The sequence below is a fragment of the Solanum tuberosum genome, unplaced genomic scaffold (genome assembly GCF_000226075.1).
Source record: "Solanum tuberosum cultivar DM 1-3 516 R44 unplaced genomic scaffold, SolTub_3.0 scf00263, whole genome shotgun sequence".
NCBI lineage: Eukaryota > Viridiplantae > Streptophyta > Magnoliopsida > Solanales > Solanaceae > Solanum > Solanum tuberosum.
In genome coordinates, this window is record NW_006239196.1 from 796,479 (window position 1) to 816,550 (window position 20,072).

The 20,072-nt window shown below is 33.6% G+C and overlaps 3 protein-coding genes and 1 non-coding gene across 4 annotated transcripts; 2 read left to right on the forward strand and 2 right to left on the reverse strand.

The window, feature by feature from the left end:
* The first annotated feature begins 1,798 nt into the window (after nucleotides 1–1,798).
* On the forward strand, nucleotides 1,799–5,510 carry LOC102606004 (uncharacterized). The gene is made up of 4 exons (XM_006358378.2): nucleotides 1,799–2,750; nucleotides 4,519–4,726; nucleotides 4,817–4,946; nucleotides 5,023–5,510. The coding sequence occupies exons 1-4, from the start codon at nucleotides 1,867–1,869 to the stop codon at nucleotides 5,283–5,285; spliced, it is 1,485 nt and encodes a 494-aa protein (XP_006358440.1). The 5' UTR covers nucleotides 1,799–1,866; the 3' UTR covers nucleotides 5,286–5,510.
* A 487-nt stretch (nucleotides 5,511–5,997) lies between these two features.
* Nucleotides 5,998–6,070, forward strand: TRNAV-UAC (transfer RNA valine (anticodon UAC)). The gene has a single exon. It is a non-coding gene; the product is annotated as a tRNA-Val (tRNA).
* A 3,062-nt stretch (nucleotides 6,071–9,132) lies between these two features.
* On the reverse strand, nucleotides 9,133–13,556 carry LOC102606346 (sugar transporter ERD6-like 7). The gene is made up of 18 exons (XM_006358379.2): nucleotides 13,280–13,556; nucleotides 12,991–13,053; nucleotides 12,125–12,214; nucleotides 11,973–12,032; nucleotides 11,818–11,883; nucleotides 11,529–11,594; nucleotides 11,225–11,300; nucleotides 11,065–11,129; nucleotides 10,887–10,979; nucleotides 10,724–10,804; nucleotides 10,550–10,634; nucleotides 10,387–10,430; nucleotides 10,223–10,285; nucleotides 10,080–10,139; nucleotides 9,943–9,996; nucleotides 9,783–9,842; nucleotides 9,599–9,713; nucleotides 9,133–9,506 (listed from the first exon to the last, which is right to left on the reverse strand). The coding sequence occupies exons 1-18, from the start codon at nucleotides 13,460–13,462 to the stop codon at nucleotides 9,388–9,390; spliced, it is 1,443 nt and encodes a 480-aa protein (XP_006358441.1). The 5' UTR covers nucleotides 13,463–13,556; the 3' UTR covers nucleotides 9,133–9,387.
* A 4,024-nt stretch (nucleotides 13,557–17,580) lies between these two features.
* Nucleotides 17,581–20,016, reverse strand: LOC102578355 (probable LRR receptor-like serine/threonine-protein kinase RKF3). Its single transcript, XM_006358380.2, has one exon. It carries the CDS (start codon nucleotides 19,698–19,700, stop codon nucleotides 17,793–17,795), a length of 1,908 nt encoding a protein of 635 aa, XP_006358442.1. The 5' UTR covers nucleotides 19,701–20,016; the 3' UTR covers nucleotides 17,581–17,792.
* Between the last annotated feature and the right edge of the window lie 56 nt (nucleotides 20,017–20,072).

A 20,072-nucleotide genomic window follows, 5' to 3' on the forward strand; every position in this document is an offset into this window, starting at 1 on the left:
TAATAATTTTTGCATGAAGACGACGTAACCATTGCCATAAATATATTAACAATTTTGTAATAAATGTATCATAAAAGGGATGGCAAAATCCGTATTAAATTATTCCTTTCTCGAATTGGAAGAGTCCCATTTCTATTAAAAAAATCATGTTTACAGTTCACTCCTCATCAAATTAACAATAATTATACAACAGTTTAAATTTCAAGAGTCAAAATTTTTACTCTTAACAATAAATCTGATATAAAAAAACTATATATAAAAATATTACTATAAGTTATGATAATTAAAAATATTTTAAAAATTGCGGTAATTTTTTTTTTTTATTCCACTCTCAAAATTCCAAAGATATCACAACAGATATTATTATATTATTGATATTTCTCTCGTGCATTGGAGTAGTGCCCGCCGGGTTTTGAGTGACGTGGCTTTCCCAGCAAGAAAACATCTCTTCGCTGTTACATTATCATTTGTATTGACTATATCTCTCTTGGACTCACTTTACCAATTGTAAGTTAAATAATATTGACCTTATTTGGATTAATTTGCTAGCACATGTGTTTAATAATATAAATTTGTGTAGGTTATCAGCGCAATAGTGGGACTGTTTTATCTTAGAAATTTTGGATTTAAGCTTTGTGTATGGAGAAAATTTTTTTGGGACCGTCACCTCGAATTGGCCCTACAATGCGTGAAACGAATTTAATCGGGCTTTAATACGGACCTCAGGCACTGAATAAAAAATAAAATAATAATATATAGGTGTGTGTAGGTTATACCTGTCTACGTTGGATTCTTGACAAAAGAAAATTTACCCAAATTACAAAGTTGAACTCAGACTCTCACGAACAAGGTTAAAGTTTAGCTAGTCAACCAAATAAACTACTAGAGTGATTAAGATTCACTTCATATTATGCCTCTTTTTTTTTCTTTTTTTATTTTTATTTTTAAGAACAAGGTTCAAGCCAGTTTACACGTATGTCTAAGACTACTCTAAATACTTTTATTCTTAAAACTCAAGGAAATGAAACGAAATACCTAATATTTTATGATTATGTTAATAATTTTCAGTTATTTCGTTAATAATATCTTAGTCGTATTCTTGTTATACCTTTTCGATAAGGGTAATTACCATAAGTACATCAAGAAAAGACTAACATTGACATTGAGATACACCAAATTTATTAAAAAATTAAAGACATGACGAATGGATTAGGAGGGAGTAGTTGAGTTTTTTCAGAACTTTTTTTCTAATCATTATTGTTTTTTTAATATTCATGAATTCTTTAATAAAAAGTCTAAAGAGACATATCTCTTCTGTCCAATAAACTCCCTGCCCTCCCACCCACAACTCACCCACCTATCTTGTGGGCAGTTAAGCACCCCACCTCTCTCTCCTTAAAGAATCATTGCCATTTATCAATATAGATTGTGGTGTAATAGTGAGATGGTTTCACTCTTAATTAGAGATATCGAGTTTGAGCCTTGAATATGAAGATAATTCTATTATGAACGTCATCTCTGAATAAGCCTTGAAATATGTGATCCAAATTCAATATGGGCTACGAATACTTCATGGAAACCCAAAAGAATAAAGAAACATTGCCATTTGTCTTTTCACAACTTGTTAACAGAAAATTTTAATTCATCAAACAGAAATCCCCAAAATAACTGCCACGTGTCACCTAGCTATTCTCCATAAGACTCCTTCTAAGTCCACTCTACCTTCAATTTTTAAAATTTACTGATCTGACTAATTTTAATAAGAAATAGTGAATCAAGAGATCATATTCAGAATACTTATATTAAGTGCAAGTATATCACTCTTCTCTTCAGTCAACCATTTCTGTTAAATCCCATTTTTAAGTCATGCTAAGAGTCCTCAACGAAAAGCTGAAGCGCCTCTGTTTTAGTCTCCGGTGGCCAATACGCTGCCGTTCAAAGAGCAAAATCAAAATTACTGTGCAAAAACTGGGAAAATCCAATTCAAGTTCTCATTCTCAAATTGATCCATCAAATTCAAATGGGTCTGCAGCAATTCATCCCAGTAATGGCGAATTGAATCGTTCTAAAACTGGACGAACAATACGCGTAGCTACATTTAATGCTGCCCTTTTCTCCATGGCACCGGCACTCCCAAAGAGTAGTACTGATAGATCAGCTAGTTTTGATTTTGAAAATGACGAATTTTCAAATTCAAAAGCTGGTAAAATGAGTGATTACTATAATTTAAGAGTGAAATCAGCGAATGATCGGCCTAAGAGTATACTCAAACAATCTCCTCTTCATCCCACGAATGAAACGGATACAATATTGTTGAAAAGACAAAGTTTCTCGAAATCGAAGTTAAGGGTTTCGATTAATTTACCAGATAACGAAATATCTCTGAAGAAAAGTGGGCAATTGAGGATTTTGGGATGTGATAGTGAGAGGTATTCGGGGAGTGGGATATGTAGAGGAAAAGCTCCGTTAAGGTCTACTGTGAGTATGCCTCGGATTGATTGTCAGAGTTATAGAATTACGAGAAGTGTTCTTGAAGTTTTGAGAGAATTGAATGCAGATATTTTGGCTTTGCAAGATGTTAAAGCAGAGGAGGAGAAAGGTATGAAGCCGTTATCGGATTTGGCTGATGCTTTAGGGATGAATTATGTTTTTGCAGAAAGTTGGGCACCTGAGTATGGTAATGCTATTATGTCAAAATGGCCAATCAAGTCCTGGAATATTCAAAAAATCTTTGATGACTCCGACTTCAGGTAATTTTATCTCTCATTACTTCAAAAGTTGATTTGATTGTATAAATATTTTTTACATCGTCAATGCATACAAAATGAATGAGAGTGATGGCAGATTTTCGATCATACAAATTGTCTTTCTTCGCCTTTGTTTTTTTCTTTTTTTTTGTGGAATAAATTACAAATTTAACTAAGCTGAAACTATGCAAACAGATTTTTCATGGTAGATTTTTTCTGCATCTTGTGCTGCAGGAACTTTGTAATTAGTTACGTCATATTTAATTGGCATAATACATAAACATGATCCTTAACTTGGCTTCAACGGACAACTATGCTCTTCAACTTTGACTATGCACAAGTAGGCACTTAAACTTGTCTAAAATTGAACAAATAGACACATCCATCTTACATGGCAATTTTGTGTCCTACGTGTATTATGCCATGTCGGACACGTGTGTCTACTTGTTCAATTTTATACAAGTTTAAGTGTCTACTTGTGCATACTCAAAGTTGGAGGGCATAATTGTCCGCCGAAACTAAGTTAAAGATCATGGTTATGTATTATGTCTATATTGATACGAGGGGACTTCATTTCTTCTCTGATTTTTTTTACCTTCTTTTGTTTAGCATAATAAAGTACTAGTATATTGTTTCTTCTTGACATAATACATAAACATGACTCTTAACTTGACTTCAACAACAAATATGCCCTCCAACTTTGAGTGTGCACAAGTAACACTTACACATGTATAAAATTGAACAAATAAACACACGTGTCCTACATGACATAATACACGTAAGACACAAAATTGTCATGTAGGACGAATGTATCTATTTGTTCAATTTTATACAAGTTTAAGTGTCTACTTGTGCATACTCAAAGTTGGAGGGCATAATTGTCCGTTGAAACCAAGTTAAGGGTCATGTTTATGTATTATGCCTATTTAATTCACATAAGTACTTTATGTGTGATCCATGTTGTACCTTACTGTATTTTCTATGTCATGACAAGCTTGTGCCAACCTAAAGCAAAAAATGAATGAATTAATAAAGTTACAGAAAGATTAATCATCTAACTCAAAAGTTTTAGCAAAATATAGAAATTCTGGCCAGCTAATTTAGCGCGTACAGAGTATTTTATTACTTATGAAGTATATAATATCTCACTAAAGTGACAGAAAATCTGTATTTTTTTTAATCAGATACAGTAACTCGCTAAGTTCAATCATCTAGTTCTTAAACCTCTGGTAAATTTGGTATTGTTTTTATGGACAGTGTATGTCATAGTTACTAGTTTGTTTTTTTGACTGAATATATAAACAAATACTCAAACTTGACCTTAGCTGGGAAGTCACTCCACTTCAACTTGGTCTCAATTGGACTAAACAATCCAACTCGTCCCCGTTGTGTCTCGTGGACTCAGATGCTGATTTGGCACATACATGTTTATAGATGTCTATATGATTATTTTGTAAGTTGCAGTGTTCAACTGACAGTCTGATATAGTGAAGACGAATTGAGGTGTCTAGATGTGAGTGTTTATATATTTGTTGAGGCTGAGTTTTGAGTGTCTGTTTATGTATTATGCCTTGTTCTTTTGTAAGTGGTTGAGTTTAGCAGTTCATTTTGCCTGGATCTAAGGGTAGTATTCATGCAGTGATGTGCAATTATGGTAGTTCATTTGTCAAGATGTACATAACTTTACAAGAGAAGCACAGTACTATAGCGCGAAGCATAGAGAAATTATTGCATCTAATGGAAGGATGTTAATCTTTTATGGTGAATGCAGAAATGTTCTGAAGGCAACAATTGACGTTCCTCGAGTTGGAGAACTAAATTTCTTCTGTACACACCTTGATCACTTGGATGAGAATTGGCGAATGAAGCAGATAAATGCAATAATCCAATCATCTGATAAACCACACATTTTAGCCGGGGGTCTAAATTCTCTTGACGAAACAGATTACTCTACAGAAAGATGGACAGAAATTGTAAAGGTAAAATACATCATAAATCCCAATTCGAAAAAAGAAAATCAAATCACATATTGCTTCTTTCCTCATTCTGTTTAAATCGTCGTTTTGCAGTATTATGAAGAGATGGGAAAGCCAATACCAAAATTCGAAGTAATGAAGTATTTGAAGAGTAAAGAATATACAGATGCTAAGGATTTCGCTGGGGAATGCGAGTCTGTTGTCATGATTGCCAAAGGACAGAGTAAGATATTCCTTCTGTTTCAATTATATGATGATCGTTTTGTATTGTTGGCTCAAATCTTGTTAAATATGTACAGGCGTGCAAGGAACGTGCAAGTATGGAACACGAGTGGATTACGTACTTTCATCATCCGATTCACCATACAAGTTTGTTCCAGGATCATACTCGGTTTTCTCCTCGAAAGGAACATCTGATCACCACATAGTGAAAGTTGATTTGGTAAAAGTAGATACTGTTCCTCGCGAATACGTCAACAAGAAAAGGTGGGATTCAAAACATAAAGTAGTGAGGATTACTCATTCAAATCCAAACAAGGGTGTATGGAAAATAGACGCATGAAAATGAAACATAGGCAGGTTGTTAATTATTGTGATTGATGTATGGCTTTATGCTTTCTTCTCTGTTCTTTGTAAAGAAAGATATCTTTTAGGGTGGGAAAAGTGTTGTTTCCACTTCATTACACCTTGCTTTAGAAAGCAAGATGCAAAAGGAATAGATGACATAATTTATATGACAGATCTTGTAATTGAACAACATATCTAAAGCAGTTTGAGCTTAACTATATATAAGAGCTAAATATGCTGGTCCAGCTTTACGAATTTGTTCTGTTTCTTTAGGCTAAGCTCGCCTGAGGCTGATTCAAGATTTGAAGTTTATAGGTTCCTCAAGTTAAGACACCAATTATAACAGAAAGAAACTCAAATATTTATGTACATTTAGGGGTCGCTTGGTAGAGTGTATAAGAATAGTGTTGAATATGGACTATGGTATATTAGTTATGCTGAGATTCTTACACAGTGTTTGATTTGGAATATATAAAAATAACATGCATTATATAACTAATGTCGGGCAATAACTTATACCTGCATTACTAAGACACCTTATTCAACACTACTCTTATACACCCTATCAAATGATCCCATCTCTTAATATATACACAAGGTCTGGGCAAAAACTATTAAGTAAACGTGAACCTGCAAATTACATTATAATCCTCACCTAATCATGACAATGTGTTTATGTATGAATCAATTAAATATAGTAAATGTAAGTTGCTGTGGTGTAGTGGTTATCACGTTAGTCTTACACACTAAAGGTCCCCAGTTCGATCCTGGGCAGCAACATTATTTCTTTTAATGTCAATTATCTTTTTCCTTTATTTTACGGGTAGCCGTAGGCTTGACTCCTACCATGTCAATAAATTATCGGAACTATATATGTTTCTTTATGGTAACTAATTAGTAGTATTTATCTTCTTTTTTTTACATCCCCAATATACATAGGTGAATATATATCGTTTCAAATGTCTTTTTGTGTTCAATCTTAGTTTGTTTATGCAATTGATCAACAAATAAAGAGTTTTTCAATTAATTTGATCCGTAAGCTAGGGTTGATAAGTCAAGTGGATGAATTGAATTTGCGTGAATTAAAATGAGTTAAATAAATAAACAGGTAATTAATTAACCTGTTCAAAAGATTATTTGGTATGAAATAAGCTAAAAATGGTTCATAACCTAATCCCCTCACTAATTAAGTTCTAATTTCTTTAAATACCAAACAAAATTAGTAAAAAAAATGGTGAACTTTCGCAAATAGTCATTATAATAAACTTAATTATGCTTCATAGCTATAGTTTGCATATTAACGGGTTGTAGCTACAGTTTAAGCTACCTCGTTTGTATAATTTGCGGGTACATTTGTATAATTCAGTTATTTTTGTATAAACTCGAAATAACGAATTTATACAGTTACCAACATTAGAAGTGTAAACAGTTATACAAATTATATTATACAAATTCCGAATTATACAAAAGTTATACTAATTATATTATATAAATTCCGAATTATACAAGCGTGCGAATTATACAAAACTAAATAGCTGAGTTGCGTAATTATAGCTAAAAATAGGTCGCGAATTGTAATTAAGACAAACTATAGCTATGTTAACTAATTAACTAGTATATGTTTCCCAAAAAAAAATTATTTTATCAAAGACTATACTATTATACTAAGTCATAGCTACCAAGTTCCAATAACCAATTGCTCTTATAGTGAGTCTACTTCACCCTTAACCAAAAGTTTTGAATTCGAGCATTGAGTATGAATAAAATTTTATTATATGTGCCACCTCCGTGCGCACTCCAAATTTACTCAGGGCTTCAATACGGGCTCCGGTATTTCAAACACAAGTTCACACAGTTGGGCCCACACAATCTATAGATTATAAGCAAAACGGTAATAACGGTTAAAACAACTTATCGCGCGCTTTTTCAATAATTGTTTGAGCTTCTTAAATACTTCCAATTCAATAATTTTCTCATTCCCATGGAAAACAACAAATTACTACGTAACTACTCAACACTTCATTTTTTTTCTTGCCTTTTAACATCGATCGATCTATTAATCTTCATCAGATTGCATCAATTAAGAGAATCTGTTCTTCAATATGACGAACAGAAACAAGTACGAATCTATGGAGTCATATCCCATTGATGATTATCATAAGCCTCTACTCAACATTTCATTAGATACAATTACAGAAAGCGTAGGGTTTGAGAGCTTCAATGAGAAATCAAAATGCAGTTTCAACGAATTAGCTGAACGAAGATCAAATACAAAATGTACTAGTAGTTCAGTAGCAGTTAGAGATTTCCCGCCACTTTTATCAAGTTTGTTTGAGAACGGACGGCCAAGATTTGATCTAAAAAAAGTGCGGGAAAATGGACGGCTGCAGATTTCAAGGGTGAAAAATACTCGCCCGGAGGTTATTGTTGAACGTATACATCCAGGTGAAGAAAGTGATGGCAGTGTGAGAATAAAGTTTATCGATGGAAAAAAAGACTCTTCTTCTTCTTCTTCTTCTTCTTCTTCTTCTTCGTCTTCTTCTTCTTCTTCTTCTTCTTCTTCTTCTTCTTCTTCTTCTTCTTCTTCTTCTTCTTCTTCTTCTTCTTCTTCTTCTTCTTCTTCTTCTTCTTCTTCTTCTTCTTCTTCTTCTTCTTCTTCTTCTTCTTCTTCTTCTTCTTCTTCTTCTTCTTCTTCTTCTTCTTCTTCTTCTTCTTCTTCTTCTTCTTCTTCTTCTTCTTCTTCTTCTTCTTCTTCTTCTTCTTCTTCTTCTTCTTCTTCTTCTTCTTCTTCTTCTTCTTCTTCTTCTTCTTCTTCTTCTTCTTCTTCTTCTTCTTCTTCTTCTTCTTCTTCTTCTTCTTCTTCTTCTTCTTCTTCTTCTTCTTCTTCTTCTTCTTCTTCTTCTTCTTCTTCTTCTTCTTCTTCTTCTTCTTCTTCTTCTTCTTCTTCTTCTTCTTCTTCTTCTTCTTCTTCTTCTTCTTCTTCTTCTTCTTCTTCTTCTTCTTCTTCTTCTTCTTCTTCTTCTTCTTCTTCTTCTTCTTCTTCTTCTTCTTCTTCTTCTTCTTCTTCTTCTTCTTCTTCTTCTTCTTCTTCTTCTTCTTCTTCTTCTTCTTCTTCTTCTTCTTCTTCTTCTTCTTCTTCTTCTTCTTCTTCTTCTTCTTCTTCTTCTTCTTCTTCTTCGTCTTCTAGTACGGAGGAATTTTGATAATAATTCAAGAATAGTAGAAGAAGATGAATCTTGAAATGACAGTTATAGTGATAGATTGATAGTGAGGGTAGTTTACTAATTTTCTTCTATCACGTAGTATGAATTTTGCATGAAGAATTAATAAATAAATGTGTGTGTCATGCAAAAATAATTTTTTTGTTAAAGAAGTTTGTGGTGATCTTGTTTCTTTTAGATGAATGATCTTATTGTGTTTATGGGGAAATATATTGATTTGGAATAAGTAAGTAATATAATGAGGCAAATAATATATAATATTGATTTGAAAAAAGATGGATTTTTGGAATTTAATTTGTGGTTTTATGTTACGAGATTTGAATTGGCTATAAAATAATGTTTGGTAAAAGCAAAATGAAGTTGAATTATTTTTTGAAGCAGATTTAATCCTTTTTTTTCAACTGTAATTTTATTTGATGCATAATGTGTCTCTCCTACTGAATAAGACTGAATTCATTAAGATCCCCATTGGTGTGCCCAACGATCCCTACCAAAATAAATACATATTACTCTTTCAGTTTCAATTTATGTGATGTATATCTTCTTTTTTTGTTCGTTTTATGAAAAAATGTCACTTTTCTACTTAGAAGTAACTTAACTGTAGACAATAACACTATCATGGGCGCGAAAATGCTTTAAGTGTGAGATAATCAATGAGTACGACAAATGAAAATATGTGATCCCACATCTTGAGAAAAACATTTCTTCACTAACTGAATGATGCATGCTAGCTCTACTTTTTTCCTTCATGGAGAATGTGATCCATGATACAACAAACACTCAAATAATGTGTTAAATTTGAGTATGAGAATCAGAATGTAGTTTCTGGCTATTTGATGATGAACCGATATCGAGGTGCTAACTGCTAAGGTAATTTTATGATGCATTAATAGCAGCCTGGATTTGTTCCAAAGTTCTTCCTTTGGTTTCAGGTACTATCTTTATCACAAATAAAATGGAAAGTGCATTCACTGCAGCATACAGAATGAAAGTACCTGAAAAACAGTGAAAATTAACTAATGTGAGTTGAAATATCTCATATATATCTTTGATGTATGATATTTGTGAATGACCACTGCTTAATTACCGAAAGAATTCCAGGTCATGAGGAAGTTGAATGTGTAGGAGCACGCCCATGCTCCGAACCAATTCACTAATGTTGCAAGGCTCCCAGCAGCACCTTTAATATTTATAGGATATATCTGCACGAAAGGCGCTTCTTAGGCTTAAAAATGTCTCCAGAATGTTCAGGATGGTATAGATTTACATACCTCCGACATCACAACCCATGGAACTGCTCCCATTCCTACTGAAAAGGAACCGATATAGACCTGGCGTTTGAGAACAAGTATTAGATAAACTGGAATGAGGGAGGGTTGGGGTCGAGGTAAGCTATGCAGGGGACAATTTTAGAAAGGATAGTGATGGTACCAGTATGCCTGTTACAGCAAGTATCGGTGCTACCTTTATTGCAATTTCATGTCCCTGGTTCAAACAATTCAACTCTTTTGTCAAAGTGTTTTCTAGATATAATAAGAATATTAAGCAGTTTTGGTTATACTGTTGACCTTCAGATAGAATGAGACTCCTGTTAGTACACAGCCTATAACAAGTCCTGTTCCTGAAACCTGCAAACATATCGTGATCATTATATTCAATGAATGCAACGTGTAATATCCTCAAGAAAATGGTTTTCTTTTCCGAGATATACCAATAAAAGAGGTTTTCGTCCAGCTCTGTCAATTAAGGCTGCACCCAACGCGGTGATGGGAACCTGATGAAGAAAATAAAGTAAAGTGAATTATCCGTTATAATACCAAATGTTAGGATGGAGATATCTAGCATTCATTGAACTGAGAGAGTAAGAGTCGGAACCTGAATAATTGCATAGATTATAGTTCCGATGTCAGAGGGGAACCCTGGAAAAGAAATACAAATGGTTAGTGAAGTTTGAAGTTCTAAGCATTATTACAATATTGAATATCCTGTGTTTCTTATCGCGAGTGTAAAATGATATTTGACAATGAGGGAATGCTACCTGAGGACTCAAATATGCTACCGGTGTAGAAACAGATTCCATTGATTCCACCAAACTGTTGAAACACCATAAGTCCAACTCCCACCTGTTCATAGATTTATCACAACTATAAATTAACCGACAGTTTCAGCTACCAAAATATCGAAAAAACAATGTATAGGAAAGGAACTTTACTATGAGTGAGCTCGAGTATCTTCTTTGAAACAAATCAAACAAGTTGACTTTCGGAAGCTTTTCAAGTGTTTCTATATAATCCTGTCACAGACAGATCAGGAAGTCTTAGATGAACTCCGAAGAATGAAAGAAACTGAAATTTGAGTTTTCGAGAATAATGAACCTTGATTTCAGCTGCCTCCTCAGATATATCAGCATCTTTGCCTCGAAGTTTACGGAGTGCAAGTTCAAACTCCTTTTGATTCCCTATTTTTGCCTATTAGATATAATGGAAATGTTAATGTCATTTTCTTGATTTTATTGACAGTATGAACTATTAAACATTCGTTTTAGTAACTCACCAACCACCTAGGCGACTCTGGAATGATAAAGAGACCGAAAATGAGAATAGCACATGGAATCAATCCTGGAAAAAGAAAAACAAAACTCTTATCGATCACTTGATCAATACATTGTTCGTTGTGGTTATTTCTGTGTATACAACTTGATGCTAAAACAAACCTGTTAATGCCAACATTCTCCATGTCATCATAGTTCCTATAATGAAGGAAACTGAGACTCCACAACATATCATCAGCTGGAGGTTTAGACGTAACAAACAGTCAACGGTATGATAAACAAGAGCCTACCACAACAATATCTACTCCATACCCTAGAGAAGTATAGTATGTTTCTTTCTATTTAGCTTTTCTTCATTTTATCGAAGACTGAAATAACCACATTGTTTTCAAGTTATCTCAGCTAAAGAAACGGTGATATAGACTACTTGTAGAAAAAAATGCAGATAGCAAGTTTAATTCTTTACCTGGTTTATGGTTGTCAAGGCTCCCCGTAAATCTTTAGGTGCAATTTCAGCTATAAATACTGGCACCTGATTTATTGTTGTCAAGGTAAATGTCAGAACCAAGATGTTAATATATGGCACCTGGGCCTAACTCAACCCCAAAAGCTAGCTCATGAGGGGAGGTTTGTCCAAGTCCATATAAGGAGACCAAACTCCCATCCCTCTACCGATGTGGGACATCTTAACACAAGAAGTTTGAACACATTATAACTATAGTTGGATATTTTGTTAAAACAACCGATTAACGTACCACATAAGAGAAAACTCCCATTCCATATCCTGTTGCCAATCTTCCAATGTCCAGAGCAAGTGCTCCCTTGAAGAAGTCAAAAAATAATAATCAGTTCATAAGGCCTACGAAGCAATTCCTCTGTCACGAATATGATAAGAGAGATTGTAATAAACCTGAGCGAAGTAAATGGCTAACCATCCAGCAACACAGAAACCACTTGACATTCTCATTGCCTGTTTGTGTGTTACATACATACATAATTATCAGGCAGTATAAAGACGATATGTGAACGTTGATACTGGTGTAAGAATTTTCTTCAGCTTACCCCTTTACGACCAATATAATCAGCGATTGGACCACTTGTGATTGCTCCAATCATTGCACCAAATGTCAATATTGAACCAAAGAGTGAGAACTGTATTGGAAAAATGCTAAGCACATTCAATGTATAGTCCAATACAATAGCACAGGTTAAGAATGCCAAAAAATTCTCCAACAAGATCAATATAAACGGGAGAATTCTAATCAATGTAGATTCTTAACATCATGTTAGTGTTCTAATACCAGTACAAATACTTCATTCTAATACTAGTTCATTTATCGTTTGATCAGCAGAAGTACTTCAGGCTGATTGCAGATGAGTTGAGCATTCTTGATTCGATTAACTAGAAAATGCTCACCTAACGAAGTGAACGAGTGAAGGATTTAACTTATATACATTGACATTGTACGAATCCTTACACTATATGTATAGATACCCTATTATAGCATATTACCTGCCTTATTTTCCTAGTTACTAATCTCACTCAAGAAAATGGTTAATTACATGGGGATTTTCCTAGGGATTAGTATGAAAATTTGCAGGAAAATAAGTTTCCTGCGGATTTTCATACTAATCCCTAGGAAAAATCTTCATGTAATTCACACTTTTCTTGTAGTCTTATTATATATTGTTAACTTGACACGAAGTTTAAGAGTCAATCTTATGGTCCTAAACTAAATATATGTAGAATGTACCAAAATGTCCATTAATTTTGTAGTTTTAAACCTGCCACATGGAAAGTTAAAATTAAAAAATTCCAAAAAAAGGAATATATATATATATATATATATATATTTATTTTTTCTAAACGAACTAAAAAGGAAATTAAAACAAACAGATTAAAAGTATATCTTTTCTCTATATCTAACCTCTGCTATAGATAAGTTAAGATCCTCTCTGATGGCGGATTGTATTGGTGATGAATATCCAGCCTGAAAAGGGGAAAAAAGAAGGATTTAAGTTATACACACTAACAACAATCAATAATCATTTTATCGCGTTAAAACTAACGAAACAAGACAATTGATTTCTCAAATGATCACTCAACTAATAGAACAGTTATTATCTATAAAGTCAATTTTCTTATTGAAATCAAGAAGAAAACGTAACTATTAGTTGAGTGACTGTCCGATTAACTAGTGAGAAAGTTGAACTTACACAAGATCCAAATGAATATGAACCACAAACAGCCACAAATGTGCTAAGGTAAACCATGCACCTATCTTGTTTCTTCTCATAACATCCATTTTCAACCTTTTCACTTTTATTTGTTTGAATTATAAGAGGAGTTCTTATTTCTTCATTTACTCTATTCTCACTTGGCTCTATATCTTCTTTCATATTTTTTTTATCTTTGGTATTTGCCTTAAAACTATAGAAAAGTAAGAAGATTTTTTTTAGAGGCAATCAAGAAAAAAAGGGAGTTTATGGATGAGCATCATATGCGTACTTTATATGCTTGTGGAAATTTTTACAAATGGTTCATTTTTAGTATTTAATTTAATTTTCTAAAGTTTAATTAGATCTACATCAAATAATGACTTGGCAGAGACGTGTGAAATTAAACTGATTAAACCAACAAAACGTAATTAGTAATTTTCTAATTAGGAAATAGGGGTGGATTCAAATGAGGAATATATATGTGTGTTAGGTAGAATACAGAGTTTTAAAATTATTTTGCAGGGATAATTATCTAATCAGATAAATTTTTACATTATATTTAACTAATATAACGAGAGTTCTAAAAAGTTAATAAAGATAGCGATAATTTATGATATTTGCATATATAATACAAATAATAGTTTCAGAAATTTGTATTGTATTAGTGATATTGGGTAAATTTAAAAAATTCTCGCTATGTTTGATAATTAGGGCTCAAACTATTGTTATTTGTGCAAAATTCTTACTTTGTATGTGAAAGAAACAACAAGTATGACTTAAACTGAATGTCCAATTTGTGAATTTACTCTCCAATTCAAAATTCATGATGTTTAAATTTTAGATTCAAATTTGTCAATAAAAACAAAGTTTTTTTCTCTGTATTTGGTCCACACTTGACTCTTTTCTGACAGTGACCTACTGTTTATCCCCTTTCTTAATGATTTTTCTTTTTTTAACTGATGTATAATGTCCTATAAAATAAATTTGTCCTAGAGCATAATAATATTATTATTCACTTATAACCAATGTATATTCTTTGTCTATACAGCTCATTTGTCTTTTCATTTAATGCTATGCTAAATATCTTAACAAAATACACTGCTCCTTATCCTAAGCTGCTAGGATACATAGACACACATCTTTAGTAGTGATAGTGATCAAATCTTCAAAATGGAATTTTTTTAATGCAAATTCAAATTTGCTTAGTCTCGAGACGAATATCAAATATCGAGTTCAAATTAGCTTATGCACATAAATGATCAATAGAGACGATGTCTTTGATTAAAAAGAAAATTTAGCTTAGCCTCGAGATGAATATCAAATACAGAGTCAAATTAGCTTAGCATCGAGACGCATAAACACTGACTAGAGAAAGAAACATAGGTAGGTAGAGAAAAGGACAAGATTAGCTGAGCAGTATGTTTTTGGGGCTATTCTGCATATGTCAATTTAAAATGGAAATTTCCAACTCAAGATACTTTAGCATCTACCATTACAATAAAAATAATTTTTATCAGCAATAAATATGCATATTAACAAAGAATTAGTTAATTGTCATTAGATCTAATGTTGCTATAGACTTTAGCGATTTGTAAATTGGCACTAAAAATACAAGCTATTGGCGTTAATTAATTTCTGCTAAAATATTTTTGGTGTGGTGGGTAGGCATCTTAATTTTAAGTAGTTCCAATACAGGAGAGGTCATTGATCCAAACTTTTTGGCGTTTTAAGACATCATCTGTGTGAAAAATGCTTCAATATTATACTTGTGGAAAAAAAAAAAGACAACTTGCATTATGACATTGACACAGATCAAGATCAATTTTGATTAGCCAACTAGGGCCTTTATTTGAAATTTTGTTTAATTAGGACAGTTAGGTATCAAATGGTATAAGGGGAACGATACATTCAGTATTTATATCAAATCAAGTGAATGTAGAATATGCGTATTTTATATGAATATTTATGTTTTACTTATGATAAAGTATTAAATTTACGTCTCCGTCTTTTAAAACACTGATATCCTGTTATTGTCAATGAGTTGTCTTGCAAGTGGAAGTTAGTTGTTGTACACATATATTCATCTGGTCCTATTTGAATATAAGAAGTTTGAAATGTTTATGTCAAATAAGGACAAATTATTATTATTTGAATGAACTGAACCCACATAGAACGTCCATATTGAGCTTTCACATGACCAGTACCAATTAGTTAGGAATTGACATGCGATTTCAAATCGTTATATGAAATTTTAAATTCTTCAAAAATCTTGGTTTGTGAATTTTATATCATGATTTCACATGATAATTGAATCACAAATTTCTGTAAAATAACTCATCATTTTATATCTATCAATCATTTATTACATAAATAATTAAAATTTATAGTTGATGGTATTACTTTTATAAACCTTTAAATCATTTATATCGGATATAACTATTACTGTCACCAACCAAATTTATTATTACTTCAACCAGAGTCGTATCCTACAACAACTCATGTTTAATATTACTTTTTTATTGAATTAAAGTTCAATCAATAAATGTTGTATCTTTTTAGAATAACTTTGTGATAGTGTATCATACTTTTGCTTATTTGATAAGAAAATTATATAAAAAATTGAGACAATTTCGATAGTTTCCACAATTTATGGGGTTTATATTTGTGAGCAAAAAATACAACTTAAAAAGTTAAATTATATGTCTCAAATAAAACTTTAATTTCATCTCACGTGACCAAACTCCTTGTAATTAAAACTTTAGTATAAGCATGTTCAATTATAAAAAGTTGACTGGCAAAGAATAGCTACAAAAGCACAATTAGGATGAGCATAATTTATGACACGTACTGTCAGATTCGATCGGTCTTATTATAATAGCAATTAAGTCATGTAGTTATTAAATTTGCCCAACTAGCTCAAGTTTATATTTAGCCATAATTAAGGGAAACAAGTTTTACTAAGTACTTAAAAGATTATGAAAGAACAAAGAAAAGAAAGAAATTAAAACTCAGTAAGAATTGAACGATTTGGCCGCTTTTCAAACCAATTCATTTCAGTCCAAATAACGTTCTGTTGAAAAATATTCCATATCCATAATGCAGGAATCACCCCAATACAAATTTACAAGCAACAGAATCATGGTTTATCACTATTAACTTTATGCATTGAGAGTGTAAAAATTAGCAGCAATGTTACAATCAGTTAAGCTACACTATCAATGTATACGAGTTAAATACTATCACTAAATATCGTTGTGCCAAGCACCTTCTACACTGCTAGCTATAGACAAGAAGATACAGAACAGAACAGAACAGAACGTTAATGCAGCGAGGCAAACAAGAATCCTAAGCAAAAGATAACTTGTCCCCATAAGAGAGTGAAATGAATCATGCAATTCACCGATGGAGTTAGGACATATGCTAAAAACTGGGGTGACGCAGTTCTTGCCATCATGATTGCTGTAACAATGGCGTAGGTACTTTTGATAAAGGGGTTCAATTGAATCTCATTAACTGAAAAATAACACTCTGCAACATGTGTTATTAACACAGACTTTTACCCTTATTGTCAATCTATTCTTGAGAAACAACAAATGAGATCACCTATATAGTTGCAGGTCAGTTAGTTTAAGGAAATCAAATGCATTACAAAATATTAGTATCTTTAGTCTTGGTAAAGCAAGAGACAATTGAAGAGTCCTCTTGCTCTTTAGCTAGTACCTCAGTTGAAGAATGCTCCATATTCATTAAAATTATTACATTACAACCACCAGAATCATGTTCATTAATACTGGTTTAACTTTTATATACGGAGAGCGTAAAAGTTAATAACATGTTATACTATGTTGAAACTACACTATAGTGTAAAAAATCTAAGCACTGACAATGTAAATAAGTGAAACCTTACCACTAAACAAACTAGATCGTGTGGAAAGATCACTTGTCCTCAAGAGTGTGGAAGGGAGGATGTAATTTACCATTAGACGAATGCTAGCTATAGAGGTGATGTAGTTCTTGCTTCATCCATCATGATTGTTGTGGCTGAAGAAACAGAGTCGTGACCCGTTCCTTTTAGGACTTTAACCTAATATGGAGCAGAGTTGATGCTAATCGAACTCTGTCTTCTTTATGCCCTTACGAGCTCTGCTTCAATATCGATATTTCACATGTTATTCCTACTATGGCCTTCGCAACCTGCTGTTACTCTATTGTTAGAAAGCAATAAATGAAACATATGTGATAGTGAGTTGAAGGTAATCAAAGGCATTACGTAAAACAAGGAATATTGAGAGAGCAAGTTGTGTACCAAACATCATGTTTTATTCATCCTAACTATTACATAAGAATCAAAAGTCGAGTACACATACATAGTCACTGTACAATTTGTGTTAGTGTTCAGGTTCCTATATCAGAAACAAATTTTGAGGCAAATAAACCAATGAATAAGCTATTCATCACAACTCATAGAATGTCAATCAAGGCAGGCAGATCAAAATGATACTGTAAAGCTCTATCGCGATCTGTGATCCAATGTTCTTGCTCTGACAGAATCACTATCTGCCAGAGGTGTCTCGCGCTCAAATATGTAAGCCTGATAGCCTGCAGCTGTGGACAGATTACCTGAGTTACCACTACTGCTAACAGACCTTTCAATGTCATCAAGATCAGCAATGAGAGAAATTGGTCTTTCCGGTATGGTTGGAACAGGTATCTCAGCGTCCAACATGTTCACAACCTGGTCCATTGTTGGCCTCGCGTACAATTGTGGATGTGAACAAAGAACAGCTACCAATACATACTTCTCCATAACTTCTGGTGGCCCCAAATGCGGAATGCTGTCTTCAAGAACATCTAATGCTCTGCCTTCCCTAACCAATGACCAGGCCCAATCAGTTACAAGCGTCGGCTGCCCCTCCTTAAATTCCATTATTGCTTTCTTTCCACTCAAAAGCTCAAGAAGCACAACTCCAAAGCTATAAACATCGCTCCTTTCAGTCAATTGGCCATACAAAGCATACTCAGGTGCTACATACCCCATCGTCCCTGCTACACGAGTGCTCAAATGCGTCATCCCTTCGGGAGTGAACTTTGCCAATCCAAAATCTGCCACCTTAGGTTCAAAACTCTCATCTAAAAGTATGTTACTAGCCTTAATATCCCTGTGAATAATACCCGGTTGTGCTCCATAATGCAGGTAAGCCAAACCTCTAGCAGTGCCAATTGCAACCTTCTGCCTAATACCCCAACTCAATTTCTCATGTCTCGTCCCAAACAAATGATCATGAAGACTCCCATTCTTCATCAAATCACAAACAATGATCCTTTGGTGACCCTCAAAAGGGGTTGTCGCAGTGCAGTACCCTTTCAAAGCCACCAAATTCACATGCCTAACACTAGCAATAACCTCCACTTCATGCGTGAAATTCGCATCTCCAGCAACCGAACAATTCTTGAACCTCTTCAAAGCTACTTCAATCCCACCAGGCAACACACCCTTATACACATTCCCATACCCTCCTGTCCCAACTATATTCACCCTCGAGAAATTCTTCGTAGCCGCCTTAATCTCATCAAAATCATACCTAATCAAAGTAGTACTTCCACTAATCGAATCCAGACGAGAACTCAAATTACTCTCCAATCTCTTAGTATTCCACTTTTTAGCCAACCCATTTTTCCTCTTCCTCCACAGAAACCAATAACCAAACACAACAAGTGCGAAAACCAACACACAAACTACCACCACCACAATAACAACCACATTCTTCTTACCTTTCCCTGAGCTACCAACACTAACATCAAGAAGAAACAAACATTTTGCAGTACCCTTATCAGTAGGTCCAAACTGATTAGCAAAAGCAGCTGCATAAACCGAAGGATAAGCCGCACAATCGAACAAATTTCCAACAGAAGGACCAGGTAGATACGAAGCAAGCCCAGATAAACTAGTAGTACAAGTAGCACAAGGGGAATTGTTCTCTAAGGACTGATTACACGAAGAAACAATATTAGTAATCGCAGCAGGAGATACCTTAGACTCGAACTCGGAACGAGTTGTGATATTCATACAACCCTGAGAGATCCAAGATGTTTGAAACCCACATGAACTCCGGATATCGAAGTTTTGGACATAATCGTTGACCAGAGACTGATAAGAGTTCCAGCAAGAATCGGCGGAACTCAGGGGTGGGAAGAAAGAGTTGGTACGGCGGAGATACTCCGATTGAACTAGACGTAAACCCTGACGAATGTACTGACACTGCGCTGTGGAATTCAAAGTGGGTCTTTTTGAATTTTGATCTATGATTTTGCGAAGTGAACTGAAATCGAGAGGACATGAAGAAGAATTGGTGATTTGTCCAAAACAAGAAGAAAACGAAAGGCAAAGAAACAGGAAGAGACGAAGAAAAGGGAACATGATTACGAGCTGAAGAAACAAGATTTATTCAGCTGTCGGTAATCAATACACACACATAATACTTATGAAACATGTAAGCACAAATTGTTGTGTTGGAGATTAATCATCTACCATTTTAATTAGTATAAAGTAGGATATTATTTTAATGCAAATGAGTGAAGAATATTCATATCTGGAAGGCAGCCAAGATTTTGTAGTTTTTGGGTTCTAGAAATTGTGTGCTTCTGGGAAATGAGTTGAAAGGTTGAGATTTGAGATATATTCTGTGTCTCATAGGAAAAGAGGGTCTTATTTTTATGTAAACTGTTCAGTCAAAATTTTCAAAAGGGATTAAAAGTCAAGAACACCTACTTTTGGTTAAGCAATTGAAGT